The sequence below is a fragment of the Fundulus heteroclitus genome, chromosome 4 (genome assembly GCF_011125445.2).
Source record: "Fundulus heteroclitus isolate FHET01 chromosome 4, MU-UCD_Fhet_4.1, whole genome shotgun sequence".
Classification (NCBI taxonomy): domain Eukaryota; kingdom Metazoa; phylum Chordata; class Actinopteri; order Cyprinodontiformes; family Fundulidae; genus Fundulus; species Fundulus heteroclitus.
Window position 1 is genome coordinate 3,452,011 of NC_046364.1, and position 14,267 is coordinate 3,466,277.

General features: G+C 39.1%; 1 protein-coding gene across 2 annotated transcripts; it reads left to right on the forward strand.

The window, feature by feature from the left end:
* Positions 1–1,611: 1,611 nt before the first annotated feature.
* Positions 1,612–9,706, forward strand: sirt3 (sirtuin 3). 2 transcript variants are annotated; one of them, XM_012880775.3, is made up of 7 exons: positions 1,612–1,792; positions 1,888–1,939; positions 3,229–3,408; positions 4,990–5,222; positions 5,312–5,412; positions 7,313–7,474; positions 9,025–9,706. In XM_012880775.3, exons 1-7 carry the CDS (start codon positions 1,708–1,710, stop codon positions 9,244–9,246), a joined length of 1,035 nt encoding a protein of 344 aa, XP_012736229.2. In that variant the 5' UTR covers positions 1,612–1,707; the 3' UTR covers positions 9,247–9,706. The 2 variants fall into 2 exon arrangements, with proteins under 2 accessions (XP_012736229.2, XP_021163339.2); XM_021307664.2 differs by lacking the exon at positions 1,888–1,939 and having other exon boundaries at positions 1,680–1,792.
* The last annotated feature ends 4,561 nt before the right edge of the window (positions 9,707–14,267 follow it).

A 14,267-nucleotide genomic window follows, 5' to 3' on the forward strand; every position in this document is an offset into this window, starting at 1 on the left:
GAGGATGTTACTTCAGGACCTTCACAAACTGAATTCTATTTTTTAGTTTAGTATCAAGCAAATATGTGAATAATGCGTTTTTAACATTATAAATATCTTCTCTGTCTCCTTTTATGACCAAGATTTCTTTCAAACTCAATTCTCGTCCTGCCTTTTGGGCTATTTCCTTGAATTTCTCTCTTTCAACTAAACATGCTACACAGTTCATTATGTTGAACCTTTGTTTTTCTTCACAAAATGAAGCGGTGTTACCTTTTTTTTTAAATAAAGCTTTTTATTATTTATTTATTTAGCTTGAGTTTAGGTTTCTGTCGGTAGTTGGTCTCCTCTTACATCAACACTGTTTGGAACGACGCCCGGCAGATTAAATAGTGAGAGACAGAGCTGCTGGTGATCTTCTCTACTGCCCTCAATGTGTGGTCCAAACCGCAATGAACAATCAGGTCAGCAGAAAAGATCATCAGGGCTGACCTTCTCATGCAGGAATTGTACGGATCTAGAGTCAGGAAAAAGCCTGTTAACATTTCTGCAGAGCCCACACATCCTGCACCCAACCTGTTACTTTTACCTGTAAGTCGATGCTACAGTGCAGTTTCTTCCCCCAGGCTCGCTCTATCTCTGTTAAACACAATGGACAGCTAATTCCTGAGTTGTCAACAAATACACGTTTGCATATAGTATCTTAAATTTTCTTTACATGTCTGTACATGCTCATTTTATTCTTCCGATGTCAAATTCCTTATTTGTGCACAAAGTCCTGGCCAATAAAGCTGATATTCATTTTCATCAAATAATCCTTGATAGTTAGTCAGTAAAAAAAAAAATCGCTCTATGTATAGTATTTATTTATTTATTGTCATTTAACTTGGATTTCCATCTCTAGTCATCGAGCGCTGCTGTCTTGAATCTTTTAGATCTCTCTTTGCACTATCAAGGTGCATGTTAAGTCTTAAGTTCTGCAGAACCCTGCAGCTAATAAACTAACTTATAATCAATTTGATTTAGTTGTGTTGATCAACCAATATATCCAAAACATGCAGACATATAGTCAGGCCCGTATTAAGACAATGTGGTGCCCCTGGGCACTATACCTCAAAGCCCCCCCCCCTTTACCTGTGCTCCACTCCGGTCAAAAACATCAGACATAATCAAGGGGATTTCTGTAATGTAATTTACTATTTACTAACTTACACAACTACATGTAGGCATATGAGCAGTGGGCAATATTCAAATATCTCATTTTAAAATGTTGAAATCAAAAAAATCTTGATTTATTTATCATTTATTATTATTGTGACATCAGTGTTCACAAAACGAATAATGCATGGTCTTTCAACAATTTCAAGTAAATAATATAACAATTTATGAAAAATATATTTTTAAAGCATGTGTCATGTGGTGCCCTCCCATGGTTGGTGCCCCTGGGCACTGGCCCACTGGCCCTCATGGATAATCCGGCCCTGCATATAGTGGCCCTTGATGATGAAATCGGACACAAACTCGTTTTGCGGTCGAAGTTGCAAATTCCGAGGGACCGTGAATGCAGCATTGCTCCTACGTCCCTGTCTTCGTGAATGTGCGTTACTGTCCTGGTCCGCCGTGGAGAGGAAAGCAACGTATATCTCCGTTTGGTGTGTCTTTAAGAGTCGTTGGTCGGTGTCGGTCCTCACAAACCAACGGAACCGGATCGGTACCGAGCCTGCAGGGATGGCCGGTTCGTCTTTAACCGCCAGGCTGCGTTGTTTGGACCTCAGGTTGAGTTCAGGAGCAGCCAGGACGTTCCGTGAAAAAGGTTAGCGGACTGAAAGCTGCACTGGTCCAACAGAACCACACGTGGTTCCGATAAGAATAATAATGTTTGACGTCATGCACCGTTTTACTTTACAGGGTTCAGACCCAGCGCCTTGTATCCAGGTGAAAGTTCAGTAGCTTTGTTCAGGTAATTCACCTGTAAAGGTGACATGTTTTTATAAACCAACTGGCTGCATCCGTTCCCCCTGTATGGAGGACTAGAACTGACAGAATTAAAAATAAAAGCAAAATATATAAATGGTCCAATAAGTAAACCAATAACCCTCCATTAATGTATGTATTAATTTTAAAAATGGGAAATATTTTTATATTCATTGGTATTTTTGTTTCAAATACATAATTTATTCACTTTACCACATTTTATACTTTATTTGACATTTTTCTCTCTTTATTTCTAACACATTTAAGCATTTGATTGTTTAAGTTTTGCTTGTATTTAACTAATAGATGTATTTGTCTCTTTTCTTTCCCCCTTGAATTTTCTTACAGTACCTTGTTTTTTTCTAAGGCCTTTTTATTTCCATGTATCATTTTTAGGTTCTTCCCTTCTTTATTTTTCTTTACGTATTTCTGCCTCATCATGCAAAAGATGGTATGCGGTCCTTTGCTGGGTCAGCTCCTCTGTTATTGGTCCATCAGAAGGAAGGAACAGGGTCTGTTATCTGAGGCTGAAATGCATAAGTAAAAGTAGAAAAGCAGACATTTAAAAAAGAATGATACATTAAAATAAAAAGGTTTGTGTGGGTGGAAAAACAGCCAAGAGAATATAAAATTATAATGAATACAATAATTAGACATGTTACTAAACCATGTAATATCTGAGCTGGTGTATATGTAGCTGACTGTTTATAGCAGCGGTGTCCAAACCTTTCTCGAGGGCCAAAAAATGAATAAAAATAAATAACATAATCAAAAATACTAACCTAGCCCAACAATATATGATCATTCTAAGAAAGGTTATTAATCTGTATTTAGCCTATTTTATGAACTGAATTCCAATCATATTTTAATCATATTTTGGCGCCAAAGTCTGCAATCAAGTAAAAGTCACCCTATTTACTATGAAATTAAAGCAAATGTAAAAAGTGTGCTTATTAAAAGACAAATGTTTTGTGTTGTACTGAACATTCATTTAAAAATTCAATTGTAAGGTTTTAACTTGGCCATCACTATAATAAATTTACCCTAATTACAAATAAAAAGCTTCCATCTGCAAAAAGCTACCAGCGCTGATCGACCAAATCTCTCTTGGAGGGCCGCACAAAATCAGCAGAGGGGCCACAAATGGCCCCCGGGCCACACTTTGTTTATAGGCCTGGAAAACAGGGTAAAAATGTTAGGAAACTAATTTTTAACGAGGTGTTTGGACTTTGACAAATTAATTTGTGTTGTAGTGATGTTTCTGCTTCTTCTCAGGCAGAGGCCGTTCCTCCAGAGGATCATAAGCAGAGGACTTTTCTCTGGTGGTGGAGGTGAGTCCGCACAGCCGCAGACTCTGCAGGACGTCGCCAAGGGCCTCAGAGAGCGGCGGTACCGAAGGGTGGTGGTGATGGCCGGGGCGGGGATCAGCACTCCGAGTGGCATCCCAGACTTCAGGTACCAAGGCCCGTCTGCGTTCTGCTGGCGTGAGAATAGGGCTGAACGATTTTGGAAAATAATCTAATTGCGATTTATTTTCTTAATATTGCGATTTAATGCGATTTATTTTTTTTTCTCCAGTTGAATTTATCATGTCTTCTTAAACATATACAAACAACAAATCATTTTGTTTCATCGCCGTGCAGATTAGTTGCTAAAAGACCCGCAGCATCTAAACTCAGAGCAGAAATGATTGCGTTCTGCCTACAATATATTTCAACCAAAATTGCAATTTTGACTTTTCTCTGCATTAACAACAAGCAACAAAAATGGCGTCTAAGTAAAGACATTTGTAAACAAGGACTATTCAAAACAAGAACTTTTAATGTTTCTATTAATCAGAATATTATTCAAGAGAACAGCTTTTAGTTGATTTGGACATCGATCCTTGTTGAACATAAAGTGCAACCAACAAGCAAGTCTATGTATTAAACTGATTGACCTGTACTTAATGCTATGTATGATTATATAAACTCTAAAACAGGGGTGTCAAACTCATTTTGGTTTAGGGGCCGCATTCAGCTTAATCAGATCTCAAGAGGGCCACACGAGTAAACTCATTGCAAGATTAAATAGAACTAATAAATGTGAACATGTTGATTTTTATATTAAGTTAATTTCACTTTTACACAATATATTGTGAATAACCTCAGCGTTTTTAAGAAAAGTATGTGCAATTTCAACAATACTTTTACTCAGTTAAACATTTACTTGTGCATTATGCATAAGAACTGATCACAGTGATTATACAATGTTGAAAAACATTTATTCACATTTTTTGGAACTTAAAAACACTGTCCTGCATGACAAAATGCATCAAACAGATAAAAATTAAGAAATGATTTGAATTTTTCCACACCTGAAGCTTAATCTGCTAATTAAAACACAGCGCCCCTCGTGGACAATATAGGAACTGCATATTTTTAATTAAACAAAGTACATGTTTTTTTCAATAATTGTTTTATCATTCTCTTCCTTTTATCTTGTCCACTTGTGAAAGTCAAATCTGATGAGCTCTTTGTGGCATCTTATTGCCACATTGCCAGACAGGACACTGGAAAAAAAAAAAAAAAAAAAAAAAAAAAAAAAAAAAAAAAATAAATAAATAAATAAATATATATATATATATATATATATATATATATATATATATATATATATATATATATATATATATATATATATATATATATTTTATAATGATAATGCATTTAGCCACAGGACCGGACTAAATTGTTCCGTGGGCCGGATACGGCCCGCGGGCCGTATGTTTGACACCCCTGCTCTAAAACAAGTAATACAATTAGATTATCTCACTGCTGCAACTGTCTTCCCTTCCATGTGGAGGCAAACTCACTTTAAACATTTTACCAACACCTAATGGACGCGTCTGATTCCCTGATTGTTACATAGCCAAAAATTGCAGACATCTGCGATTTGGAAATTGCGTATTTTTAAATCGCGATTATATTGAAAATGCGATTAATTGTTCAGCCCTACGTGAGAATAGTTGATAGTCGGAGTTTTCTGGACCTGCAGGTCTCCAGGCAGCGGTTTGTACGACAACCTGCAGCAGTACAACCTACCGTATGCCGAGGCCATCTTTGAGATTGGATTCTTCCATCGAAACCCAAATCCCTTCTTCGCCCTGGCCAAAGAGCTGTATCCGGGTAACTACCAGCCCAACCTGACGCACTACTTCGTCAGTCTGCTCCACAGGAAGGGCCAGCTGCTCCGGATGTACACGCAGAACATCGACGGGCTGGAGAGACGTAGGTGCTCGCCTCCTTCCCTGCAGACCCGACGTCTCTGGGGTGTTTTTGTGTTTTTAATGTTTGCCCTGTGGTGTTTGTGGCTCAAGTGGCAGGGGTTCCTCCGGAGATGCTGGTGGAGGCCCACGGGACGTTTGCCACGGCCACCTGCACCTCCTGCCTGCGGAAATATGACGGCGAGGATCTCCGCGTGAGTCAAAAACTCTTCACCTGCGTGAGGGATTACAACGTTATAACACAATGGTCTCCCGTTCATCATGGGCATTCATTAAATTTAGGCTTTTAATGGTTTATTAGCACCTTCTTTATCCAGAGAGGAGAGCCGTGCAACTAATTCACCCAAATATTTTACTCATTTGTGCCGAAAATGTGTTTATTTGTCTTCGGGTCAGTGAACAGAGAAAGGATTTATTAACAGGACCTATTGGACCTGCCATCAGTCAGAGCAACAGGAAAGATAAAACTCAGTAAAGGTCTAAGAAGGTGAATTGTATATGTAGACATGTTGGAAACGTCACTTAATTTTCTGGAGTAAGACCCAAACCCGATAAGACTTCCTTACATCTGAGCTCCCTCAGATGTAAGGAAGTTGGTTTGAAGGTTCAGGAACAAGAACCCTGAAGAACAACGGTTGAACGTGGTGGCGGCAGCATCATGCTGTGTGCTGGTGCGTCGCGCAAAGTGCTCAAACATGGTTATGTTTGAGCAGGACATTATTCCTTAAACACAGATCCAAACCGGTTCTGGAACGACCTCAATCCTTTTTAAGGCTAAGCCTAAAAACCGAGTCTGGTTCAGGAAACCAACAAGTTATTCTTAATACTAGAGACGCACCGATATTAAAAAGGCCGACATCGTTATCCGATATTTATATTGCTATTATCAAGACGATTTATTGTCATCATGTGATACCAAATTGAAAATGTTTGCTGAGGCAGACACCGACTCAGAATGCGGAAAGTTACACATAACATGCAGACACAATTGATCTTACAGTAAATAACCAATATTTACTCAGATATATTGCTCTTCCCTTTCCAAAAAAAGTAAAAAACAAATACTTCCCTTTCCACAGCGTGGAAAAACTGACCACTTCTCTGATTCAGTTAGCAATCCTGCTCTGCATCACAATCAGTGTGCGAAATACCTGTCAATATTTGGGGGGGGTCCCCATCTCCCGATTGTTGCGCAATACCGATGTAAATTTTCTCAATATGCAGTAGGCCTATAACATTACAATGTCAAAGTCAAAGTTAGCTTTAATGTCAGTTCTTCACATTCACCAGACATACAAGGACTCGAGAGGATGTTTCTTCACCAACAGTGAAACAGATAAAGTGCACAGGCACAACAGATAAGATCAGTTACTAATACTAAAATTGAAACATTTTTAGTATTAATTGTTGTCAACGTTAAGTCTTTCTTCTGTTTGGCACGCACATGGCTAATTTGCATCCGCGAATAGGATTGGCTGGTTTCACTTGGCAAAAAACAGAACATATTTCCCCCTGGGATCATTAAAGTATGTCTGATTCTAATTCTGATATTTGTGAATAAATGTTTTAATTTTAAATACTGGACATGTTGAGCTTAAAAATTTTTTAGTGACCATTAGTGACAAAAAATATTTCATTTTTAATTTTTTGACACAATTTAAGACCTCCTTTAAATTTTGCTTTTGAGGCTTTCAGGGGGTCTTATGGGTCAATCGGGGGGTTTGAGCCCCCCCGAACCCCCCCATATTTCGCACTCTGATCACAATCAATGTGAAATGTCCACCTTCTGAAACGCAAACGACAAAAACAAGGAAATAAACACCGGTTATTAATGTCGGCCCAGTTTTGCTTATGGGGCCGATACCAACGCGTTAAAAAATGACTAATAACGTCCGATTCCGATGTTAACAGCGATATGTCCTGCATCCTTCAACTTTACCAATGCTACCAAGAAGAGTGGTCAGTTACCAGCCAGGTGTATGTAAATTTCTGACCCTGTGTGGATCTGTGTGGACACGACTGACCAGTCAAACCTGGAACATTGTGAGCAGAACTTTCTGCGGAACCAACATGTTGTGTTTTGGGTTCTGACAGCCGGCGGTGATGAGTGGGACGGTCCCTCGGTGCCCCACCTGTAAGGGCGTGGTGAAGCCAGACATCGTGTTTTTCGGCGAGGAGCTTCCACGGCATTTCTTCAAGTACCTGACAGACTTCCCGCTGGCCGACCTGCTGGTCATCATGGGAACGTCGCTGGAGGTGAGCGGACCCAGCGGGTTCACCTGCACACCTTCCTCAGAGGAGACGACTGCAGAGTTAAACATATTATGGCTCCGCATGCCTGTGTACCGTATTTATTGCACTATAAGTCGCTCAGGAATATAAGTTGCATCATTAAAAAAAAAATAATCATAAAGAGGAAAAAACATATATAAGTCGCACCGGACTATACGCATCAGTGTAACCCGCGCAGACAACAGAGCTGTAAGCTAGCGCTAGCTTCTGTTAGCTTCACTGACAGTCCAGACAACAGAGCTGTAAGCTAGCGCTAGCTGCTATTAGCTTCACTGACAGTCCAGACAACAGAGCTGTAAGCTAGCGCTAGCTGCTGTTAGCTTCACAGACAGCCCAGACAACAGAGCTGTAAGCTAGCGCTAGCTGCTGTTAGCTTCACAGACAGCCCAGACAACAGAGCTGTAAGCTAGCGCTAGCTGCTGTTAGCTTCACATACAGCCCAGGCAACAGAGCTGTAAGCTAGCACTAGCTGCTGTTAGCTTCACAGACAGCCCAGGCAACAGAGCTGTAAGCTAGCACTAGCTGCTGTTAGCTTCACAGACAGCCCAGACAACAGAGCTGTAAGCTAGCGCTAGCTGCTATTAGCTTCACAGACAGCCTAATAACTGGTTCTGTTGTGGTCTGGGTCCTTAGAGCTGCACCAGGCAACGCTCTGCTGCGTTAATGCAGACTGAGACAGAGAAACAACATGCAAACATGTTAGTCTTTGTTGTCTATAAGCTAATGTTTCAATTGATTAAGTTAAGGTGACCAGGTTTCTCTAATAAAAACCAGGGACGTCTGTGATTTTGTTGAGTCTCTGTCTGGGGTTGGTTTGTTTTGCATGATCTGCAACGCCGACAGGGCAGAAAGGCGTGTTTGGCTCAGCTCTTCTACAGCGGCAGGACTCTTTGATATATAAGTCACACCTGAATATAAGTCGCAGAATCGGCCAAACTATGAAAAAAAAAATGCGACTTATAGTCCGAAAAATACGGTACTTGTTTTGGACGGCAGCTGTCAGCCATGATCGAAGCGTTTAGTCTGTCTGCCCCTGTTCGAGCAGAGCAGACGCTTTTCTGGCACACAGGTTCTGTAAACTGTTCACAGTTCTTGCAAGAATTTATTAAACGGTGGTTTGGATGAAAATCAACAATTTCCTTTGTGATAATTTAGGATTTATTTATTTGTTTTTACCACAACATGACCCAGCGGGCTGCTGCGGTACAACCAACCACTCTGGCACTGTGTTCCCTTAGCTCCACGGCTGGTGCTTTCTGCTGCTGAACTGAACTGGAGGGAGCTGGACTGCATTTAATTAGAGATGAATGTTATAAAGTGGTGCTTTAAAAAGTTTAACTGATAGAGAAGGCCCTATTTTGTGTTGATTTCAGCCTCCCCGCTGCAGAAGCCGTAGAAACGCGTCGTTGTGCTAAGCCCTGGAGTCATCCCTCATGTCTTTGTTCCTGTTCCAAGCAGCCAGACTTTGGTTTGATCTCTCAAAGCGGTCCTGATCCGTATTTTCTGCCCTGCAGGTGGAGCCGTTTGCCAGCCTGGCGGGAGCCGTGCGCAGCTCCGTGCCTCGCCTGCTCATCAACAGGGACCTGGTGGGGCCGTTCGCGTGGGGCCAGCGGCCTCATGACGTGGTGCAGCTGGGCGACGTGGTCGGCGGCGTGAAGGCCCTCGTCGAGGCTCTCGGCTGGACTGCGGAGCTGGACGCTCTGATGGCGGCCAGCGATCAGAAAACGCGTTCATGATTGTTTCGGGTTTTTGTTCTGGGAACTTTTGGTCCTGCTAACGAGCTGTTAACGAGCTTTTCATCTCGCCAAGTTTAGCTCATGTTTTCAGGTCAGCACACTAGAAACTGAGCAGAATCCAGCAGAACTCTGGTTTCTATTTGGTTTTTACTTTTTGCCTTCTCTCCCATTGCTGTTTTAATTAATTGCCAAACGGTTGCTGTATCGTCCTTCATCCAGGTTTCTGTTTGGTGTTAAGAAGTGTTAGATTTAAAAGTCTTGAATATGTTCAGATTTAGTTTTTATATTAGTTATATATTAAATGTCAATTTTCACAGTTTATTTTTAACCAAACACAAGTTTCTGGCTTTTTGTTTGTGTTTAGGGCATTAAAATCATGAATGTTTCAGCTCTTTCATCATGTTTGTATCGAACAAGGTTTGACCTGAAGACAAAGGTTTAAATTATTTGCTAAACCTTTTGCCATATCAGTGTTATTTAAAATTTAGGCTACTATGGGCTATTAAATTATTGCGTATGATGGTCTTAAATTTAAATACAGAATAAAAGTGCCAACATCAAGAATTTATAATAAGACATCGAATAAAAACATGTAACTATTTTCTCTTAAAATTATTTATTTTATCTCTTTATTTACTTCCTTCTGCTTATTTCTTTAAACCTAAATCAGTATTTTCCTCTCAGGTTTCAACGTGTGTTTTTTATTTAATTTGAACGGCGGTACTTGTACCATGACATAGTTTAATTATCCTTGTTCTTTTTATCATCTGATTGGTTCAACTCGCACAGGAAGTCCAATTACCTTGTTAGTATTGGTCTTAGCCCCGCCCACTGACTTTGATTGGTTGGGCTGATATTGAACGATGCAGCAGCTGGCGTCAACGTAGATGAATCTATCTCCAGCCAAATCATCTTTTTTGTGAATATACAGATTTTATTAGTTAGATGAAACAAGGATATTTTTAATAAAGCATTTTCTTTCTGAATATGATGAACAAGGAGGACCTGATGCTCAGCCGATCCTTTTTTAACTTTTGTTTTATGCACTTTAAAGAACTTAGTTTTAAGTTGGATCATATTGATCAAAAAATAAAGTAAGATCATGAAAATTTAAGGAAATGAATCATATTTGTATAATTTTTAACCGTTTCATGATTGATTCGGATTAGCAGAAACTGAAATTGTTTTTGGAGTTTTGTTAACAAGCCAGTTAAATACTTTGTACCGTGTGTAAACTTAAAGCCATTAAAGATTTTATATTTAAAGTAAAATTAATCCTTTGGGTTTGTTTGTTTGTTTGTTTATTTGTGTGTGTGTTTTTTCTAACCAATACTTTTTTTTACCAGGAATTTGGGGTAAATGGCTTTAAAATAGAAATCAAACAGGAAAGTTTGTTGTGACCAGCAGAGGGAGCCAGAGTGCAGTTTAGGATTGAAATGTTCTGTTTTCCAGCTGAGTTGATATGAGGCAAATTAAAAATATCCTAGCTGTTTAAATAAGAGCAGCTCTGATAGCTGCTGGAAGATCTGCAGGTCTGGACTGTTGCTGTTGGGCATCTAAACATCGGGAAACATTTCTTACTTTTCTTACTTTCCTGCAGAAAGGCTCAGTTGCTGTTTTCTCCCTTTGGGTCCAAGTGAGGATGGAACTGTGCAGAAACGATCAGCAGCCCAGTTCAATCTGTCCTCATCTGTTTCAGCGTGTCGTTTCCACTTTGAGATGTGTGATGTTGGTTCTCAGCACTGAATAAATCATTTCCCAGAGTTTACAGAGTTTAATTATAACTGCAGTGCTGAAAAGTGCAGAAAAGCAGAGAATGTGTTCAGGTTGTATTTTTATAGGTCTTTCCAGACTGTGGATCCTCCTCCTTGTTCATTGAGTTGTTGTCACACAAGCTTTTGTATGTATGAACAATTTATTGATTGGATTTGATAGAAATAAAGTTAAAAAATAAAATGTCTTTTAAACTTTGAGAGCCCAGAAGAGGAGGAACCTTTTCCCGGATCACAGGAGAATTTCACCACTTTTTTTTTTAGACCATCCTGGATGTTCTCCTGATCCAAAACCCAAACTAAACATTTAGGGATGGACGCTGGCTCCCAACGGTGGATAGAAATGTAAACAGAGAACAGGGAAGCTGCACTGATACAATGAACATGTTTTAATCCTTAAAATGGAGTTAAAAAGTCACAAATATGCAAAACATAATCTGGGTAAAAAGCACCATTTTGAAATGCAAATTGTGTAAGAATTCAGTAAAAAAATGGTCTTAGATTTACTAATGTGGTCTGTAGTTGTTCACATTATGACACCCTTACATTTATGTTCTGTAAATAAAAACCTAAATGTTAAAAGGTTTTAATAATCTGCACATTTAGGACGTTTAAACTGCAGAAACGGTTTCTGTTCCAGTCTGACGCTTTTCACGTTTTCTTCTTCGTTACGTTGATGAGAGCATTTGAAGTGTGAAATCTCATCAATCAAAGCCATCTCCTAATTTATTTCTGTATTAAGGGTCAAACGAACCGGCGTTAACACAATTGAGAAAAACTCTGATTTCCATTTTTTGTTTGTTGCCATGGTGACGAGTCCATTACCAGAATCATTGCCGAGACACAAAAGACCTTCTCACCTTTTTGCAGCCCTCATTGGGGGAAAAAAAAAACAAAAAAAAAACGAATACCGTACAGCGATGCAGCCGTTGCACATTTTGATTTAAACTGAATTGGTGGGAAAGAAGAAGAATGAAATTCAGAGGAAGCGAAGCAGAAGAAACACATGTAGTCTGGCTTTATTTCATCCAAGAGGCGTGCCACTTTGAGTTAGATCATTTGGTTTACTCCAACTTTTTCCACCAGGTTTTCTAGAAGGAGTCCTACAATGGAAATCAGCACTTTTATTTGACCCGTTTCCCTTTTATAAAGTGAAAAACACTTTTGGCACATTTGGATAAAATCAGTGATCCGCCTGGCACACTGCCCACTGAAAACCTAGTGAAACAATTATGCTTCGGCTGATTTGCGGCAGTTATGGTCCAGATGTGGCTACACAAAGTCTGAGGCTTCTCCTATATTTTCAAAAGGGTTTTCCTGTTGTTTTGCAGTATTTATTTAGAAAAAATGGGTGACGCTCAGAAAATGTTTTTTATTCTTTGTTTAATCACCTATAAATCAGATTTAGGGACATTTGCAACAGTGGACCCCCTTGCAAATATTTTTTAATGTCTTAGCTTCACACAATTACTAAAATTTACATTTACACTTCATAACTTTGGAGCTGTACTTGATTTATATGTGATATGTTATTTCAGCTGGATATTGCTCCTGAAACCCTCTGGGGTTAAGGAGTTATTAAAAGCAGAAGACACATTTCATTGCAATGTCCAAAGTTGTAATGACAAATAAAGATTATTATTAACTCTTAGAGCTGTCTGACTTCTGTATTTGTCATTTTATATGAACCTGAATGCATTTACTGATGTCCAGTTGGCAGACGACAGTCAGTCAGCTCAGACTCTGAACTTTTTTAGAGTTTGTAATATAGCAGATCATTACAGAACTGGTGGACTTCAGCACCTCCTACACATTTTTAAATCTGATGCTAACACCTTCCCTCCGATTCCCTCCTGTCCTGTCCAGTCCAGAGTAAAATGCATTTTTAAGGTGTCGCTTTGAAAAGAACAAATAACCTAGTTCATGTGCGTGCTTTTCTTTATGTGCTCATGTTCTTCTTGAAGGGAAGCTGAATCTGAGTTTGTTGTGTTGTTATTGTTGACGTAAAGAGCAATCTGGTTTTTATTCATCATCTTTCTCACTTGTCACATGATTTGTTGGTGTTGGTTGAGATCAACTGATTAAATCGTCAATCAACAATAGTTTTGTTTTTTTAAATAATTTTGAAACGTGAAGTGGCCGAACAGGATGGAGAGCCAGGAGCTTAAGACTTGTGAATGTGAATGTAACCTTTATTTATCCAGGTAGATCTCATGTAGATTAAAAATCTCTTTTTCAGGAGAGACCTGGCCAAGAATAGCAGCTGCACACAATTTCAATCAAAAACTACAGACGTGTAAATACATTAAAGATACAATTTTGGCAGAACACGATTAAAAATTAGGCAAAACATCTACAAACAGAAACCTTATTTATAAACTGGTTTACACATCCTTTAAATACACGAACAGAGACCAAATCCTTCAGCTTCAAGTCCTTCTAAGGGAGCTGGAAAGATTTATTTTTTTACCATAATCAGTGCGGACCTTGGGAACATTTAGTAAAATTAAGTCATTCGAAGGCAGAGAAAAGCCTTCAGAATATTTTCTATTAACAAAGGAGAGTAGATAAGGTGGAAGTAAACCCAAGATGGGTTTTTAAATTAAATTATAAAAATGACAGAGTCTGCGGGTGGATAAAGAAATCCATCCAACAGGGGAATACAGAAGACAATGATGAGTAAGAGTTTCAAGATCAGTGATAAAACATAATGCTCCATGATCCACAGAATCCAACATATGTATGCATATGAATTATATCACCATAGTCCAAAATGGGACACCTTCTAGCCTCAAGAGACAAACCTATTCATACATTCATTACAACTTCTGTCATGTAAGAATTTAAAAGCAGGAAATTTAAAGTCATCCAGCTTTTGATGTCATCAAGACATGACTGTAGTCAAAGTAATTGATTGGATTCATCAGGATTTATGGATAAATATAGCTGAGTGTCATCAGCATAACAGTGGAAATTAATCCCATGCTGTCTGATAATTTTGCCAATCGGAAGCATATATATAGTAAAGAGAATTGGTCCAAGGACTGAACCCTGTGGTACTCCACAAGTGACCCTAGAGTTTGAGGAAGATTTATTATTAACATGAACAAACTGGAATCTGTCCAACAGATTTAAACCAGCCTAATGCTTTCCCCTTAATCCCTACAGTATGTTCAAGTCTTTGTAGGAGAATATTGTGATCAACTGTATCAAATGCAGCACTGAGATCTAACAGGACAAGTACAGAAA